Source organism: Schistocerca gregaria, chromosome 7 (genome assembly GCF_023897955.1).
Source record: "Schistocerca gregaria isolate iqSchGreg1 chromosome 7, iqSchGreg1.2, whole genome shotgun sequence".
NCBI classification, from domain to species: Eukaryota; Metazoa; Arthropoda; class Insecta; order Orthoptera; family Acrididae; genus Schistocerca; species Schistocerca gregaria.
The window spans coordinates 332,008,364-332,025,130 of NC_064926.1; the positions used below are offsets into that span (position 1 = coordinate 332,008,364).

The following is a 16,767-nucleotide window of genomic DNA, read 5'->3' on the forward strand; positions in this document are numbered from 1 at the left end:
ATTATGAAAATTTGGCAGTGTTGATCTGAAAATATCATATAATATCACCATTGTCAACCTGTGTAAGGAATAATGTTTGTCTCCATTAGTTTCACTTTTGTTCCCAGTTTGTGCTGGGTAAGAAGAGCTTACCTTGCATCCATTGAATACACACCACTAGTGCTGTCGGTACAGAAATCCTTTTATAATTTGAGTCTCTGTAGAACAGTATGGTAACAGTTATTTCAACTTAAGTCATTTATCCCATGGAAAGTCAGAATCTTTTTGACTGTTACTCTTACAAAGAGGTGCAAAAAAAACCTATTATTTTTGCTGTTTGTGTGTGTGTTTAATGTATTTTTAATTTTATTATAATAATATCATCCTACACAATTACATGTAGTTTTCTTATCCAGTTTAGCTGTTTCTTTTTTTAATGTGCTTAATTTCACTTCATAGGGGGATAAGCCATTCTGCTGTCAGTGACATGAAGACAATTGAACAGGAAAATCCGAACATTAACTCTAGCACCACAAGCAACAAGTCTGTATTTGACAAGGAAAGTGATGGTTTTTTTGACGATTTTGTTGTATATGGCATGTAAGTTAAATTATAGTATTTTAAAATACTGTAGAGCTGTTGAGTTGTAGTTTTAGTATTTATTAAATAAGATAAACTCCTTTGTTTCATCAAGTTCAGTGATGTATAAATAACTCAGATTAGTTGCATCTAGCTTTAGAGTAAAGCTTTGATGCACTAGGCCCTTTCCATTTGTTGTATAAGTGTCATGTGGCTTATTCTTCAATTTGTGAAGATTACACTGACAGAAAGAGGAATAATACTGTTTAACATTAATGTTTATAAATATAATCCACAAAGACCAATTGCCTGCTGCTTATTTAGCATGATAATACACTGGCTTTTGGTCGGTGAAATACAAAAGTAAATATTTCAAAGATAAGAATCTCATTCCTTCCAGACATAAAGTGTATTAAGTAGTAACCGAGAAACAAAATAAAATTAGTTGAACTGTAAGTTTCTCTCTACCTTCCCCTCTCTACCTTCTTTCCTCCCTCCCTCTTACATACCCTACCTCAGTCAAAGACACCACCCATATCTCACTCCTCTCCCTTCTGTCACACTGCTACCCCTGCTGAGCCCATCCACCTTCCCTCTCAAACTCCCCACTCCTCTCTCGCACCTCTCCCCCCCACTCTTGATCCCCACCTGGCCCCTCAGTCTTGATCCCCTCCTGGCCCCTCAGTCTTGATCCCCTTCCCCCACCCTCAATCCCCACCCCACCCCTCTCTGGTACCCCTCCCCACTCTCTCCCCCCTACCCCATCTCTAGCTCCTCTCCCATCCCTTCTCTCACTCCCCTACCCCCCTCTCACTACCCTCCCCTCTCCCCAGACTGCCCGACCATCCCCCTTGCTTACCTCCCACCCCACTGCTCCCCTCCCACCCCACTGCTCCCCTCCCACCCCACTGCTGCCCTCCCACCCCACTGCTCCCCTCCCACCCCACCGCTCCCCTCCCACCCCACCGCTCCCCTCCCACCTCACCGCTCCCCTCCCACCCCACCGCTCCCCTCCCACCCCACCGCTCCCCTCCCACCCACCGCTCCCCTCCCACCCACCGCTCCCCTCCCACCCCACCGCTCCTCTCCCCTCCACTCTCCACTTACCACCCCTCCCCTCGCTCACCTTCTCGCCCTCCTCCCACACACACCTCCTCCCCCTCTTGCCAGAATTTGATGGAGTAATCTTTAAGAGAAAGGAATGACTTTCTGCTGTTTAAATTGATTACATACATGAGACTGTAAATCAAAGTTTGCAGATCTGCTGACACTCTTGATGCAATGAGTATTACTGTAGTTTGTTGAAATAGTACTCCTGTAGAGAATAGAAGGGGTGTGTGATTTCCTTCCCTTTTTTTTTCATTTTTTTAAAGTTTGGTTGTTGGTCACATATTTTCTTTGTACTCTCTTCTGATTTTTCTCACTTCAGAAGATATTTGAAGCAATTAAATTTGAATCTCTGCCCAGTATGTATACAAAAATAGGAAATGTGAAAAAATCTAATAAGTTTCCGCTGTGTCTGTACAACGAATGTGTAATTTTCTTAAAAGAAAGTGATGCAGGCCTATGAATCTCGTAACTTAACATTGGTATGTGTCCTAAGAAGAAAAAAAAGAGACAAAGTGTTTACTTAAAATTCCATTGTTGATTTTTAAGTCTCTCAAACACTTAGTCAGCTGTATTTCAAACTAGTAAAACACACATTCATTGTGTTGGGCTAAATGTGATCCCAAATCTATTGAAACCGAATTTGCACCCTCCACCATCTCTACCTGCAGCAGCCATTTGACATCCACCATTGGGTAAAGGCCTTTTTAAGTTTTCCATGAATTATGTTCTTAAGCTGTATGCGTTGATGTTGCCCCGGCACATCTTCAGATTCCATCTTCCCAGCTCCTTTAAGGGTGTCCTCTGTCATTTTTTTCTTTATCCTGCAGCTGAACAAGGAACCTTCCATTCTCCAGGGTACGTTCTGCCCATCTTGATTTCGTTTTCATTACAGTTAATTCTCTTCTAGGAATTGTCAACATTTATCTCTCTATTGCTGACTGAGCGGTTCTCAGATTTTGCATTAAGAGTCTGTCTCTTCCATAATTCAAAATTGTTAATGCACTGTCTCTCTTCTCTTGAAATACATTGAAAATTCAGTTTTTAAAACCCTATTTAATCTATCAAAAGCATTCTGGGTCAGTTTTTGCTCTTATATTTTTGTATTTCTTTTTCTGTACACCCATTCAACTTCAGCAGCCATAAATACAAAACTCGACTGCATGTATGAACTTTTCTGAACCTTATTGTACTCTTGTTATAATTGATTTTTGGCCCCCCCTCCCCCTTCCCCTCCATCCCACCCTTCATAGTGGAAGACAAACAGTACAATGTTATCAGCACAAACAAATGTGATTCATGTATGTTCCATAGACACATACTACTACTACTTCTTCTTCTTCGCCCCCTCCTCTTTCTTCTTTTCCCAATTCAGAGATCTAAAAAGCTTCCTCTAGGGCAACTGACAATTATTTTGTTGGCATGAAATCTTCGTACAACCCCTCTATCAATTGCGAATATCCTCCTGTGTTCATGAAGTCTAATGGAAGCCATAGCATTGATTCATTATTCTACAATATATTAACATGATTGACTGAAGACCTTGTTTTTCAAGTTACTCAAAATAATCCTTAAACTTTCTGAATCTGAGACAATGTGGTAATTCATACTCGTTGCACTGATCCATAATTTTATTGACAGGTTGTGTGATGCATTGTGATATATTCACTTACCAAGGCCATTGGGTAGCATAGCAAATAAAATGTTTGTTCTATGTGATTGATGATACTATCTTCTACATTAAAGATAAGAGGCTATCAAGTCTGTAGTTCCTTGTGTGTCATCTGTCTTGTTTGTTGTGTAAAATATTTACAGTGTTCACTTTCAGAGAGTTGTCTACCTCTGCAGACATTCTGTAAATAATTGTGCATGTCTTTTTTGCATTACTTTGCCTCTAGATTTATTTCTGTTGAAACCGTCCTCCACAGGTTGCTAACATCTGTTGCACAGCTTTACTGTATTGCAGTTGCTGTTCTTTAAACACAAATGTGACAATAAACTTGACATGCACTTCATCAGCCACCTGCACTGGACAGATATGCTCAAGACATACCACTTGCTCTTTCATAAAAGGTGGCATTGCGAATAAGGTAGGGAATCTCTTTCCAATTAGGTGGCTGAATAACCAATCACAAGTCTCCCAGCCAACAATTCCACATGACTTTACCTTTTAAAAATGGTTTTCCTACCTTTAGTGGGTTTGTACTTTTCAACTTACTTAATTTCAGTTTGTCATTATTAATTACTTATGTTTCTGATTCTTCTCTTGAACTGTAGAAACACTTAAAGAAATCTTCAAATTCTTGCACAATTTTCTGTGTTCCTAGATACTGCACTCTCCACCCTGTAACTGACTGATAAAATATGTCTACCTATATGTCTTTTTTTTTTTAATTTTTGTCTTATGCTCATAAACTTTCCAGTGTTTTTTCACAGATTCTCTTAAAGACTAGTTTTAAAAATTCAATGTGTTTTTGTACACTTCTATTATTTGATTGAAATTTTCTCATTCTCTTTTGCAGCTGTACCATTTCAGATTTTGTATTCTTTTTAAAATACCTTTTGATCAATTGTGATAAATATTTTTTCTGATCCTAGGTACAAGCCATCTAGCTCAAGTGAGAGCAGAAGTTTGGAATCTATGTTTCTTGATGGGAGCTCAAGCCGTGACAGATACAGCAACTCAAGTAGGTCTTGGCAGCCGGAAAGTAGGCAGCCGTCTTCGTCATTTTCAGTAGTCAGTACAGATGAGAAACCTGCTCACAGAAAGGACCCCATCCCAGCACCAGCCTCTACAGGAGATGAAGCTCAGAAGAAATTTGGAAGTGCGAAAGCTATTTCATCAGACCAATTTTTTGGAGACAGTCATGACAATAACGTAAGTTAATAACCAAGTGATCAATACCAACATATATCTATCACTGACTTGAACAACACCTCCCTCCCTCCCTCTCTGTCTCTGTCTCCAACTATTATGAGAATTCACATAAACAGGGTGTAAAAATAGTGAAAAGTATAGAGCAATATTTTACATGTACCTTTATGATTTTGCTTTAATTTAAATTTTTCATGTGTAGGAGAGTTCCTCATAAAATATGTTATTAATCTTACATTTTAAAAAAATTGTTTTATTTCAGTGGGAGCGTAAGGTAAATCTATCACGCTTTGAAGGTTCTTCTAGCATTTCATCTGCAGACTTCTTTGGTAATGGTAATGCAGCAAGCAGTCGCCCTTCAAGTTTCGCAGCACAATTGCAAACACCAGATCTAGAAGATGTCAAAGAGAGTGTGAGACAAGGAGTAACAAAGGTTGCTGGGAAGTTGAGCTCAATTGCAAATGGAGTTATGTCATCTATCCAGGTACAGTTGATTCTGACATGCTGTAAAATGGTACTTTCTGTTTATTTGAAGCAGGCTGTATGTTGGGGGGGGGGGGGGGAGGAGAAGAGAAGCATGTGGCACACCACTGTAGAAGTACGAACTTTCTAATGATAGAGATGTGGTGAATAATGTTTCATCATGACCAGTTCTTTTATTATGAATTTTTAAAGTAATTATAATTATGAAATAGCCCATGAGAATCAGTGTAGACCTACAATAGAATCACATAATCTGCACCAATTTAGCTGTGGAAATGGGATAGAACTGTTTAAGTTTGCTACTTCCAAGAAAGTGCATAACAAAAGCACGTATGTTGCACATAATGATATACATAAACAGACATGTACTAGAAGCAATGGCACTACTGAGACTCAGATACCGTGTAATAAATTAAGAAAGAAGTCTTAGCTACATGCACATCAGAAGTCACAATGTAGCATATTATTTACTTACAAATGTTGGTCTTGTCCACACGTTATACAACTTACATTATCGGTTTTATCATACTGCCATTGTCAGATCATTAAAAGTATTCAGATACAAATATTGTCATCAAATAATCTGCACATACGAGTACAGCACTTTTTATGTACCCATGGTACACATTTTCTGATGATCAAACAATGGAAAGTCCAGGATGGAATGTAACAATACCAGAGAAGGAAAGTTGCTACTGACCATATAGCAGAGATGCTGAGTCGCTATAGGCACAACATACCTCTCGTGCCTTTGATGGCAGGGCTGCCTGTGAAACCTGTCATGTGATTTACAAACTAAGCATGACAACCAACAAGCTGTCTGTCTGTACGAATGGCCACCAACAAAATGTTGCAAAACCATGCTGCCAAACATGATATCCCTCATCTCAGTAACTGCTTCACAGCCTGTGCCATATGGATCCTTCCTACTAACATCAGCTTTTCTGAATTGCACTGGTGGGAACTTTCCCTGCAATACATCATACGTTCCCCTAACTCTCCTGGCCTCACTCAACCTTCATTAGAGTCTTTTAATTTCCTTTTATTTCTCTCCTTTCTGCTACTTACCCCTTACCCCCCTCCCCCCTCTGCACCTTCTCTCCTGCCCTCCATCTAAACTGCAACACTTCACTGTCCGCCACTGCACCATACTATCCCTCCCCCTCTCTGCTTCAGCCTCCTCCTTACCCCTACCCAGTCACTACTCCCATCATGCACTGGAGCTGCTGATCGCAGTGTGGTTTCAGCTCTCTGAGACTGCAGACGTGTGTGCAACTTTGTGTGAGTGAGTGACAACCCAGTAATGTGAGTTGTATAACATATGTGATCAAGGTGGACATTTATTAATAAAATGTCAAACACTTCCCTGTGCCCCCCCCCCCCCCCCCCCCCCCCCCAGTGTCGTCGGTGGAGCTAACTGTTATTCAGATCATTTTCTAGTCAAAGCCAAATTCAGAATTTCACTCTCAAGATGAGACTGACAAAATTAAATAGTATTACCAAGCTTAATACAATGAACTTCCGAAAGACTCCACATTCTCAACCAATACATTAGAGTTAGAACCTACAAATCTGAAGTAGAATAGCACTCACTCACTCCATTGGTTCTTTGGGACGTGATGATTCTGCACCAGTCTCTCTATCTGCCTCAAGTTCTTCCTGTCTTGTGCTGCTTCTTCCCATTCAGTGATACCCAGCACTGTGCAGTTGTGAGGTCACCTTGTCATGCCATCTGCTCCTTGGAATTCTTAGGGTCTTCAGTCTTCCATTTTCTTGTCATATATCTGACAGACTATTCGGCCATAGTCCATTCTGACAACCTGGCCTACCCTTTGGTCGGCTAACTTAACTAGTTATTTGTTGGATCTTCAAACTCGTCTTTGTGTTGCGTGAACAGATACTAGCCCAAATATTTTCTTGTACATTTTATATTCGAAGACTGAAATTTGGCACTCTTCTGTTTTGGTCATGCTCCATGCTTCTGCATCATATTGCAATACTGGCCTTATTATTGTTTTCTAGAGTTCTGCTTGGTTTTTCTGGTCAAGAGTTTGGAGGTTGAAGTTTCTGGAGGGTAAAGTAAACTTTGTTTGCATTCCATAGTCTGGTATTCAACTTGTCTTCAGTTGCAGTCATAAATATTTACATTAAGTAGAATATAAACTGAAAAATCGAGATGGTTATCGAACCTTCGACAGCTTTAAAAGAATGTATCACACAAGCAAGTAATTCAGTTTTGGACATATTAGACCAACTAGAAAGAGAGATAATAATTAAACACATCCACTAAAGAATTTTCACAGCTATCATATTTCCCCAAAACAGCAACAGTTATTGTTAAGATCCATGCTATGTTTGGTTGGCACTGTTTTAAGACTACTTCAGAGAGGTTACTACAAGCATGTCCAGCACCACCAAAATTTTCACCAATGGGAGTAGTCCTCTTGCATGAATCCATAAACACTTAAGTTGATCTATTGAAGAATTCATCTCAGTCTTGGTATGGTAATGAGAAAATAAGAACAGCTTAGCACAAGATGATGAACTGTCTGTCCCAACCGGTGCATCTTGTTATGTACTGGTGCGCTAGCCAAAACTCGGCAAAATATTACTGTACTATGTATCGCATGAACTTGTTGCTTGGTTGAAGTACTGCCATTGTGGATATTTATGGGTGTAAGTCTGAGCTCTGTTGACATTGTGCTCTTTATTGCCATATGGCCAGATTTGTGTTGGTCAGGATTCTAAAGCTCTACGTCCTAAAAATGGGAAACCTCGATAAAAACAACTAGGCTGGGTCAAAGACGTTTTGGAATGGATGGTGTATCATGATGCTCTCATTCAATATCCTATTTTGTGTTGGTCCATGCTTTCGTGGCAGATGTTACTCCAGGGTATATACATCCCAGGGCAACTGGAAAAAACCCTGGAATTCTTTCATCCAGGGAAAAACCTGGTTTTTGTTTTTTTTTTTTTTTTTTTTTTTTTTTTTTTTTTTTTTTTTTTTTTTTAGTACCCTGGGAATTGTTCATTGTTTAAGTTTTTTTGTAGTTTTGAGTGGTAAGAACTGATACTCTAACAAATAATTTTACTATAGGCCACTACTGCAGAATAATACTGCACAGTGAAACATAAACAATGGACTAACAAGAAAATAAAACTTAGTTGCAAAGAAAATGCACCATTTACAACAACAACAAGCAATGCACACACAAGCATCTGCTGACAGCAAAATGTGCCAAAGCCTTTAGGACAAAGACTGTGTAATACTTCTTAACAACGAACTACTTTCAGTGAGGTGTGATGTCATAACTTTTGGCATTTCTGATTAGGTCTCAGGAAAATATTGCGATTGGTGGATTTGAGAAGCATTACTTTCAAAGTAAATTTCATTTTATGCAAGATAAATTATATTACGTGTGAGTATGATGAATTTCTTAAATCGTGGGGCATTTGAATTGCATTCAAAACTTAACACGTTGGGGGCCAATGACTTAAAAAAGAATTTGGGCCTAGGAGATCACCCATTTATGCCACTATTTAAAATTTTATTGACAAATTTGTGTTCAATGTATCTTAAAGAACAACACACGCTAAAAAAGACAAAGCATTAAGGTTAGTTTTTTATATTTACAATTTTACATCTTTCATAGACTACAAATTATGCAATAATGATCAGCAAAAAGTATAATTTTCATTCAAATAAAAGTGTGAGGTAGGTGGTTGAGCAGTTTCACATGTAATTGGCTTTTCTATGGAAAAGTCTAAGTGATTGGTGGAACATTTATTCAACTTGGTATCCCATGAAATGCATGGTGCACAGCAGTGAAAGTTTTACTCATGCTTGCCACAAATATTCAGCTGCTGCAATTTAAACTGTGCTCTTAGGATCCTACCTAACCACACCCTCGGAAAAAACAGCAAATAATTTTTGATGATCAATATTACAGAGTGGCGCATGAAATGTGTTACTATTTTGTGTTTGAATATAAACTTTATTGTCAATACAATCTGAAAGGAACATATACTACAATGAAGAGCCATCCATGGAGATTTGTTCTAACTCAGCACATGCTCAATATGTTCACCATTTTGTTTCCTAACTTCCTTCAAACGAACACTGAAGTTGGTGATTACCCTATGGCACGTCTTCCGTAATTTCACTGCAAAGTTAAAGAATAAGTCTTCTGAGCTCCATTAAATCACATGGATGTTTTGTGGAAAGTTTTTCCTTTAGGTACCCCCAAAGAAAAAAGTCACATGGATTGAGGTCTGGACTATTTGTCCGTCATTGAAGCGACCTGGAAACCTGAGTGAAATGATCCACATGTTGAAATGCTCGTGTAAAAACTCCAACACAGTGTTTGCAGTATGTGGCCTTGCTCCATCTTGCATGAACCACTGTGTGTTGAAGGTCAAGGCAGTAGCAAGAAGCTGTGGAATGAAGCTATTGCAAAGCATGCTCAAATAACTCTCGCTGTTCACAATTTCTTCAAAGAAAAAGGGTCCAGTAAGTCCGTGACTGGAAATTGCTGCCCACACTGTAATCCTTGGAGCATAATGTCGTTCATGAAGCACTTGTGGGTTTTCAGTAGCCCAAGGCGTACATTTTGTTTGTTAACCACACCTAAATGAAAATGCACCTCGTCTGAAAACCAAATGTTGTTAAGAGTTTCTTCCCTATCCTCCGCCCACTGAGCAAACAGTAGTCTCTGCTGCTTGTGTTCTTCAGTGAGCTTCTGTGCACAGGTCATCTTGTATGTGTACATATGGAGGTCACTTTTCAGAATGCGTTGAATGGAGCGTTTGGATATTCCCAATTGCACTGCTGCCTTTCTACACGATTTCCCGGAACTGCTCTGTACAGCAACTCGTACCACTTCAATATTCTCCGGCGAACAAACGGGCTTAGGCCGAGATTGCTTCGCTTCCAATACAGCCTTCCTGTACAAACTTGATTTTAAAGTGAAACCAGGCTTTAGTTATTTTGTCAGTGGAAGCTTGTATTCATTCGTTCATTCAACTAACTGAGCATAGTAGTTCTTAAGGTGTATGTGAAGAAGAAAGGAACGCTGAGTTAACTAGTTATTTTTTGTATGAAACAAATCTCTAGTAAAGCAATGATATACAATACAAACCAAGGTGCACATACCCTAAGATATACATGAAAACAAGCAATAAGCACCTTCATTTCATCATATACTGGAAAACTGATTCTTCTTTTCACCATTTAAAATTGATGAATAGGTTGCTGTGCATTAAATTGTTCTAGGTGCAATTAACATGTAAATAATAAAGCTTCATTGGGAGTAAAATGGCGAGGAAGCATAGTAGGTTGTAAGGGGTATGTGAAGAAGAAAGGAACACTGGCAGATTTTTTGCAATGTTTTGCATTACATTTTACTGAGAAAAAGTGATGTTCATTGGTTAAAATTAAAATTTGAAATTGCGCCTGTGTCATACATTTTTCACGTCACCATTCTGTGGCTGCCAGATTCAGTGTCACAGCTGGTGCAGCGGCCAGTCACCACTAGCACAGCTCCCAGCAGTGGTGCGCTCGCACTGGCTACCACACCACCTTCTCGTGCCAGCTTTGACCCTGGTCCTGGCATCTGCAGGAGGAGGCTAAGGCAGCAGTGCCATATGCTCATTTTAATGACCCCACAGAAAAAGGTGAAAAAGTAATTAAGTGAAAATCACTCAAACACAGAGACTGAGTGAAAACTTTCATGTAACTGAAGTAACCAACAGGGACTTACGTCAGTCGATTCTCTCGCATTGAATTAAACCAGTCAAACCAGGTGAATGAGTGAAAACATTCATATTAATGTTGTATCTGACAGAGACTTGTTTCAATCAGTTGTGTCACACTGAATGAAACCACTTATACTGAGCGAGTGAGCGAAAACTAACTGACGTAGTTGCAGACTGGTTTCATTCGGAGGGGGGCGGGGGGGGGGGGGGGCAGAAGGTCTGGAGGAGGAGGAGGGAATGAAAAAACAATTGACTAGCCTATCAGTTGTTGAAAACAGTTGGTTGTCCCATCACTATTTGGGAGTGGAACGGCGCATTTTTAACTTCCAGTTGGTCTGGAATTGCTATCATCACCAGAAACAGTGAAAAGTGGTAGATTATCGTAAGCATGTTCCTAATCCCTGCAGGTGTTTTGTTGAAAGGTCCACCTGTGTAAAGCCTTAGCATTTGAAAAGCCTTTGATGCCTTTGGTAGCCTCTGCAAAGCGATTTTCTGATGTGAAATATCTGCTCTTTTTGTACGTGGCACACTGTCTCTGACATACTACTCCACACCGCGCTTCTTATTTCTCCAACGAAACTGGTCTAAAATACTTCTGTTTGTTGCAAGCTGGCCAGCATGACCTGACAACGAATGGTAATGAGCTTTTTGTAACGATTCCTTTTGGACATGTGGTCTGCTTTTTGTGACCCCACATGACAGATTCTCATATGTGATAAAGTGTGGCTATGACTTAAAAAGCCTGATAGTCTTTATCCTCTGTCTGTGCTTGTTGCCATTCCTACAAACTCTTGCCCACTGTATGCAGCAGAGCTACTTTGCAACTCAGTGTGTCGGCATTTGTGGTGTGTGTGTGTGTGTGTGTGTGTGTGTGTGTGTGTGTGTGGTTTTTTTTTATGGATGACCTCATACTTGTACTCAGTGGGCTTGAGAACCTAACGTGTTGGTTGTATGTCTCACAGACCAAGCAACTATTTCAAGGACATATGATCAGTCACAATCTTAAACTTTCTACGATATCCAAAATCACTGCCTTCTGTAATTTCTCAGATGCTAGCAGACACTCCTGTGTCCACTAAAACCTTGCACCCTTTTTTAGTAACCTGTTCAAAGTTTCAGCTATTTTTGCAAAATCCTTCAATAAATTGACAGTAGAAGTTATGCAAACCAATGAACAGCTATATTTGTTTTGTTCTTTGTGGTGATGGAAAATTTTGATTTGATTCCATAAGATGACGATAGGTTTGCACACCATGTTTACTAATTACTCGTCCCAGAATGTTAACGCAAGTTTGAACGAAATGGCACTTTTCCACGCCCACTGTCAGAACTGCTGACTATAACCTACTAAACCATCCTTTAGTCATCTCACATGTTTTATTATTATGTCATCTATATAAACTATAGTGTTCCTAGGCTTTAACCCTCTTAAAACTTCATCCAATAACTGATGAAAAGTAGCAAATGCATTTTTGAAACTGAGTACCATCCAATTATACTGGTAATATCTGCATGGTGCTGTAAATGCTGTCTTTGGTATATCCTCAGGTGCTTCTTCTAACTGGTGGTAACCACTGTTACAGAGATCCATTGTGGTAACGTAACGACACTGACCCAAATTATCCAAGGTCTCCATAATATTAGGGATTGGATAAGCACCTCCAACAGTTTTGCATTCAGAAACTTATAATCACAGCAGAACCTAAACCCTGTATATATTCATTCCATTTAAAGATTTCTTTCTTCCTTTTTTTAATTTTTTAAAGCACAATAACTATATTTGTGTTCCATGGGCTGTCACTGGGTTCTTTGATCCAATCTTGCAGTTGCTTTTGTCAACTCCATCAATGGTTGTAATTGTCTCACTATATGATACAGTTTTCTATAAATATATTAAAAACAAAGATTCTAAGACTTACCAAGCAGGAAAGCGCCGGCAGACAGGCACAAAAACACACAAACACACACACAGAATTACTAGCTTTCGCAACTGATGGTTGCTTCTTCAGGAAGGAGAGGGAAAGACGAAAGGATGTGGGTTTTACGGGAGAGGGTAAGGAGTCATTCCAATCCCGGGAGCGGAAAGACTTCCCTTAGGGGAAAAAAAGGACAGGTGTACACTCTCGCTCGCTCGCGCGCGCGCGCGCGCGCACACACACATATATCCATCCGCACATACACAGACACAAGCAGACATTTTTCACAAGAATGATCTCCTCCTAAGAGGAATGAATATGAATTGACATGCTTCACAGTTATGTGCACAACACATGTAACTTTAAAAATAATTTGCCTTACAAATTTTGAGAGCATAAAGTATTCCTCGAATTGAATTGCTCTGTGTGTGTGTGTGTGTGTGTGTGTGTGTGTGTGTGTGTGTGTACACCTGTCCTTTTTTTCCCCTAAGGGATTGGAATGACTCCTTACCCTCTCCCTTAAAACCCACATCCTTTCGTCTTTCCCTCTCCTTCCTGAAGAAGCAACCATCGGTTGCGAAAGCTAGTAATTCTGTGTGTGTGTTTTGTTCATTGTGCCTGTCTGCCAGCGCTTTCCCGCTTGGTAAGTCTTAGAATCTATGTTTTTAATATAATTTTCCCATGTGGAAGTTTCTTTCTATTTTAGTTTTCGATAAATATTTGTACTACGCCCTGTAGGTATATGGTGCTGAGTTACCAGAGTCGCTGTTGACCATAGAACAAGTCGCTAAACTTCAACAATACTTCTTCCACAGCTGTGCGATCCGTGCTCTTTCAAGTGTCCCACCTTCTTGTGTAACACTACTGAGTCGATGGTTTGCGCATGGCTGATATCCAGATTCGACCTACCAAAGTCTTCTTCCTCTGATATTTCCATAATGGTTATCACTGTACTCTTTTACAGGCTAACTTCACATCTGCAAAAGGTGTCTTTGCTAACTGGAACCATATAGACTCCATTTACTTGCAAGTGTTATGCTTCTTCACACAAAACAATGTGAACCATCTAGCTCAGCCCATCTTGTCAGCTTTTACTAGCTCACACTATACCAAGCTCAGGTTGCTAGCCTTGTTAAATTTGCACTGTGAGAGTTTCTCGATAGCATGCAAGTGGTCCGTGTTACAAAATGTTACTTTCCTTGTAGTCATACTGCGTTGGTAGCATTAGCTATTCCATGCTCCTCAGCTGTGTACAGTCTTGCACATGCCATCCAACAGGAGCGTTTGGACGTAATGTCAACAGTACTGCTCAGTGGCTTACTTGATCAGCACATCGCTGAGCTTGCCTCCCTTGCCTAGCTGAGGCTAGAATAAAACTTTAAAAATTTACAATTCTCTCACACACAGGTTGTTTAAATAGTCTCTGTGTTTAGTCTCTTGCACTATATTGTCAAAATAATTAATGTGATTTGGTACAGATAGTACGAAAATTTCGGGATAGTGCTGAAAGATAATGTGTCTTTGAGGCACTAAACAGTAATAATTAATACTAGAATTAATAGTATGACACTATAGACTGTTGACAGCATGAGATATCAGGTACAGTGAAATTTCGATCATTTTTTTAATATGGACTGGTACCCCAGCCATATATATTTTTAAAAAATGTTTTAAAGGTTGCCACCTTGGCTGCTGTAGACAAGTATTCCCTATATTGCATCTTGCTTGAGGTGCAATTACAATTTTGTAATGTAATTTTAGAGTGTATTGACACCTACTACACTTTGGAGATGGCGTGTAAGTCCAGAATTGGAAATTCGTGCAAGACTTAATAAAATGAAAACTTTTTGTAAACATTAGCCATGTTGCAAACTTTAAAATGTTGTTCAACAGTGGGATGTGTTGGTAGACATCTGCAACATGTAAACATTTCTCCTCTGCCAATTTTAGTAGTATCTCTGCTAGTTTTGGTATTGGTTACATGTCTGTTTCTGATGGTGCATTTACTGTTGCCTTGAAATTACTGTATATATGTAACATGCCATTCCTGTGCTCGTAAAATTGAAAGTGTCCGTGAACAAGAAACTACTGCTTGGAAAATACTTCGTTTGTGGAGTTAGTTCAGTTATTATTTTACATGATCTTTCAGAGTAAATGTAATTGATTGTGACTGAAGAAAATGATGAGCTGTGTAATAATAAGTTATGTGTACCATGAAACCCGAGGATTTGCTGAAATTTGTAATGGCTGATACAGTATAATTTCTTAAATCAGATTCACCAGATCTGTATGTTGTGAACATCTGCTTTATACATTACTATGATAAGCATTAGTCTTGTGACTTATTTGTTGAATGTGCAAGCCAAGAATGTCCCTAGGTATCTGATAGTCCACATAACCCCAGACTAAATGCATAAATTTATTAGCACTGTGGTTGACGCGTGCGCGTATATACCTATCCTTTTTTTCCCCCTAAGGTAAGTCTTTCCGCTCCCAGGATTGGAATGACTCCTTACCCTCTCCCTTAAAACCCAGATCCTTTCATCTTTCCTTTTCCTTCCCTCTTTCCTGACGAAGCAACCGCCGGTTGCGAAAGCTCGTAATTTTGTGTGTGTGTGTGTGTGTGTGTTATTTTATTGTGCCTGTCTACCAGCGCTTTCCCGCTTGGTAAGTCTTGTAATCTTTGCTTTTAATATATTTTTCCCATGTGGAAGTTTCTTTCTATTTTATTTAAATTATTTAATTGGATGGATAAAAAATGCTCTCACCAATCAGCGACAGAACACACACATAAGACTGTTGCCATTGGCAAGCTTTCGGAGTCAGTGGCTCATTCTTCAGGCAGAAGGGTTGAAAAGGAAGAAGGGTGAAGGATTAGGACTGAAGAGGTCTTGAAAAAGGGGTAGATTTTGGGAAAGTCAACCAGAATTGTGGTTCAGGGGAGACTGATTCAGTCTTTTCTTCTCATCCCAAATGGTAAGTCTCCTCTTACCTGTGGTTCTGGGTCACTTCCCCAAAATCTAACCCTTTTCTCCAAGACCTTTCCAGTCTATTCCCTTCACCCTTTCTTCCTTCCCTTTCAACCCATCTGACAGAAGGAGCCACTGACTCCGAAAGCTTGCCAATCACAACAGCCTTTTTTTGTGTGTGCTTTGCCACTGTTTGTGGAGTAGATTTTTTTATCTATCTAATTAAATAATAATATAATTTATGTTATGTTTTAATTTGTAGAGCAGCTAAAATGGTTTCTGACTCTTCCCACTACTACTTACTGAGTAGTTTTTTGTGTGTTTACCTGAAGGATTGGAGCTAATATAACAACACCTTTTCTTTTCAGGATCGATACGGGTATTAATGGATTGTACCATTTTAAACAAGCACCATGAAAGAGGCATAGCAAATTTTAGTCTATGCCCCTGGAAGAGTTCATACAAAGTGTGCCTTGATATTTTTACAGCCGAATTTATTTGAATAAATTTGTGTCATTCCATTTTGTTTTCAGATCATATTTGAAAGATAAAACTGGTGAATGTGCAAAGATATTTTATTCTTTTCCTTCTTTTTTTAATTTTTGTTTACATTTAAAATGTCAAATATTGTACAGATTCAGTATGTAAATATTAAAATAAAGTAGATACTGTAGACATTGTTCTTATGTACTTGCATTCATTAACAACCATTTACTCAGTTTGATACGTAAAGCTTATCAAATTTTCCCCCAACTCTCTCTCTCTCTCTCTCTCTCTCTCTCTCTCTCTCTCTCTCTCTCCATGCCTTTGTTCCATCATTGTATTATTTAGTTGCAGCCCATTCAGGTGTTTTCAAGGTAAATTTAATGTATTTTTTACGTGATTATTCATTTTTTATTATTCTCTTCTTCTTTTTCTCTTCCCAAGACCACCTCATTCTTTAGCTGTTTCCCTATTTCGTCAGCTCTGTTAATGTTTTCCTGGTTTTCTTCCTTTCTTTTACTTCAAATTACATGTTCATAATTTATGTCTTTCATTTATCAGGTCTTCTTCTGTTTCTTGGAAACAATTTTTTTCATTTTTATTTATCTGTTTATTACATCAC

At 39.1% G+C, this 16,767-nt stretch overlaps 1 protein-coding gene across 3 annotated transcripts in view; it reads left to right on the forward strand.

The window, feature by feature from the left end:
• Positions 1-16,337, forward strand: part of LOC126281518 (ADP-ribosylation factor GTPase-activating protein 2) — a 71,699-nt gene extending 55,362 nt beyond the window's left edge. For all 3 annotated transcript variants that reach the window (XM_049980557.1, XM_049980558.1, XM_049980556.1), the window contains 4 exons: positions 439-579; positions 4,264-4,543; positions 4,803-5,024; positions 16,031-16,337. In XM_049980557.1, coding sequence (XP_049836514.1) covers positions 439-579; positions 4,264-4,543; positions 4,803-5,024; positions 16,031-16,048 — 661 coding nt within the window. In that variant the 3' untranslated portion in view covers positions 16,049-16,337. The remainder of the gene's footprint in view (positions 1-438; positions 580-4,263; positions 4,544-4,802; positions 5,025-16,030) is intronic.
• Positions 16,338-16,767: the final 430 nt, after the last annotated feature.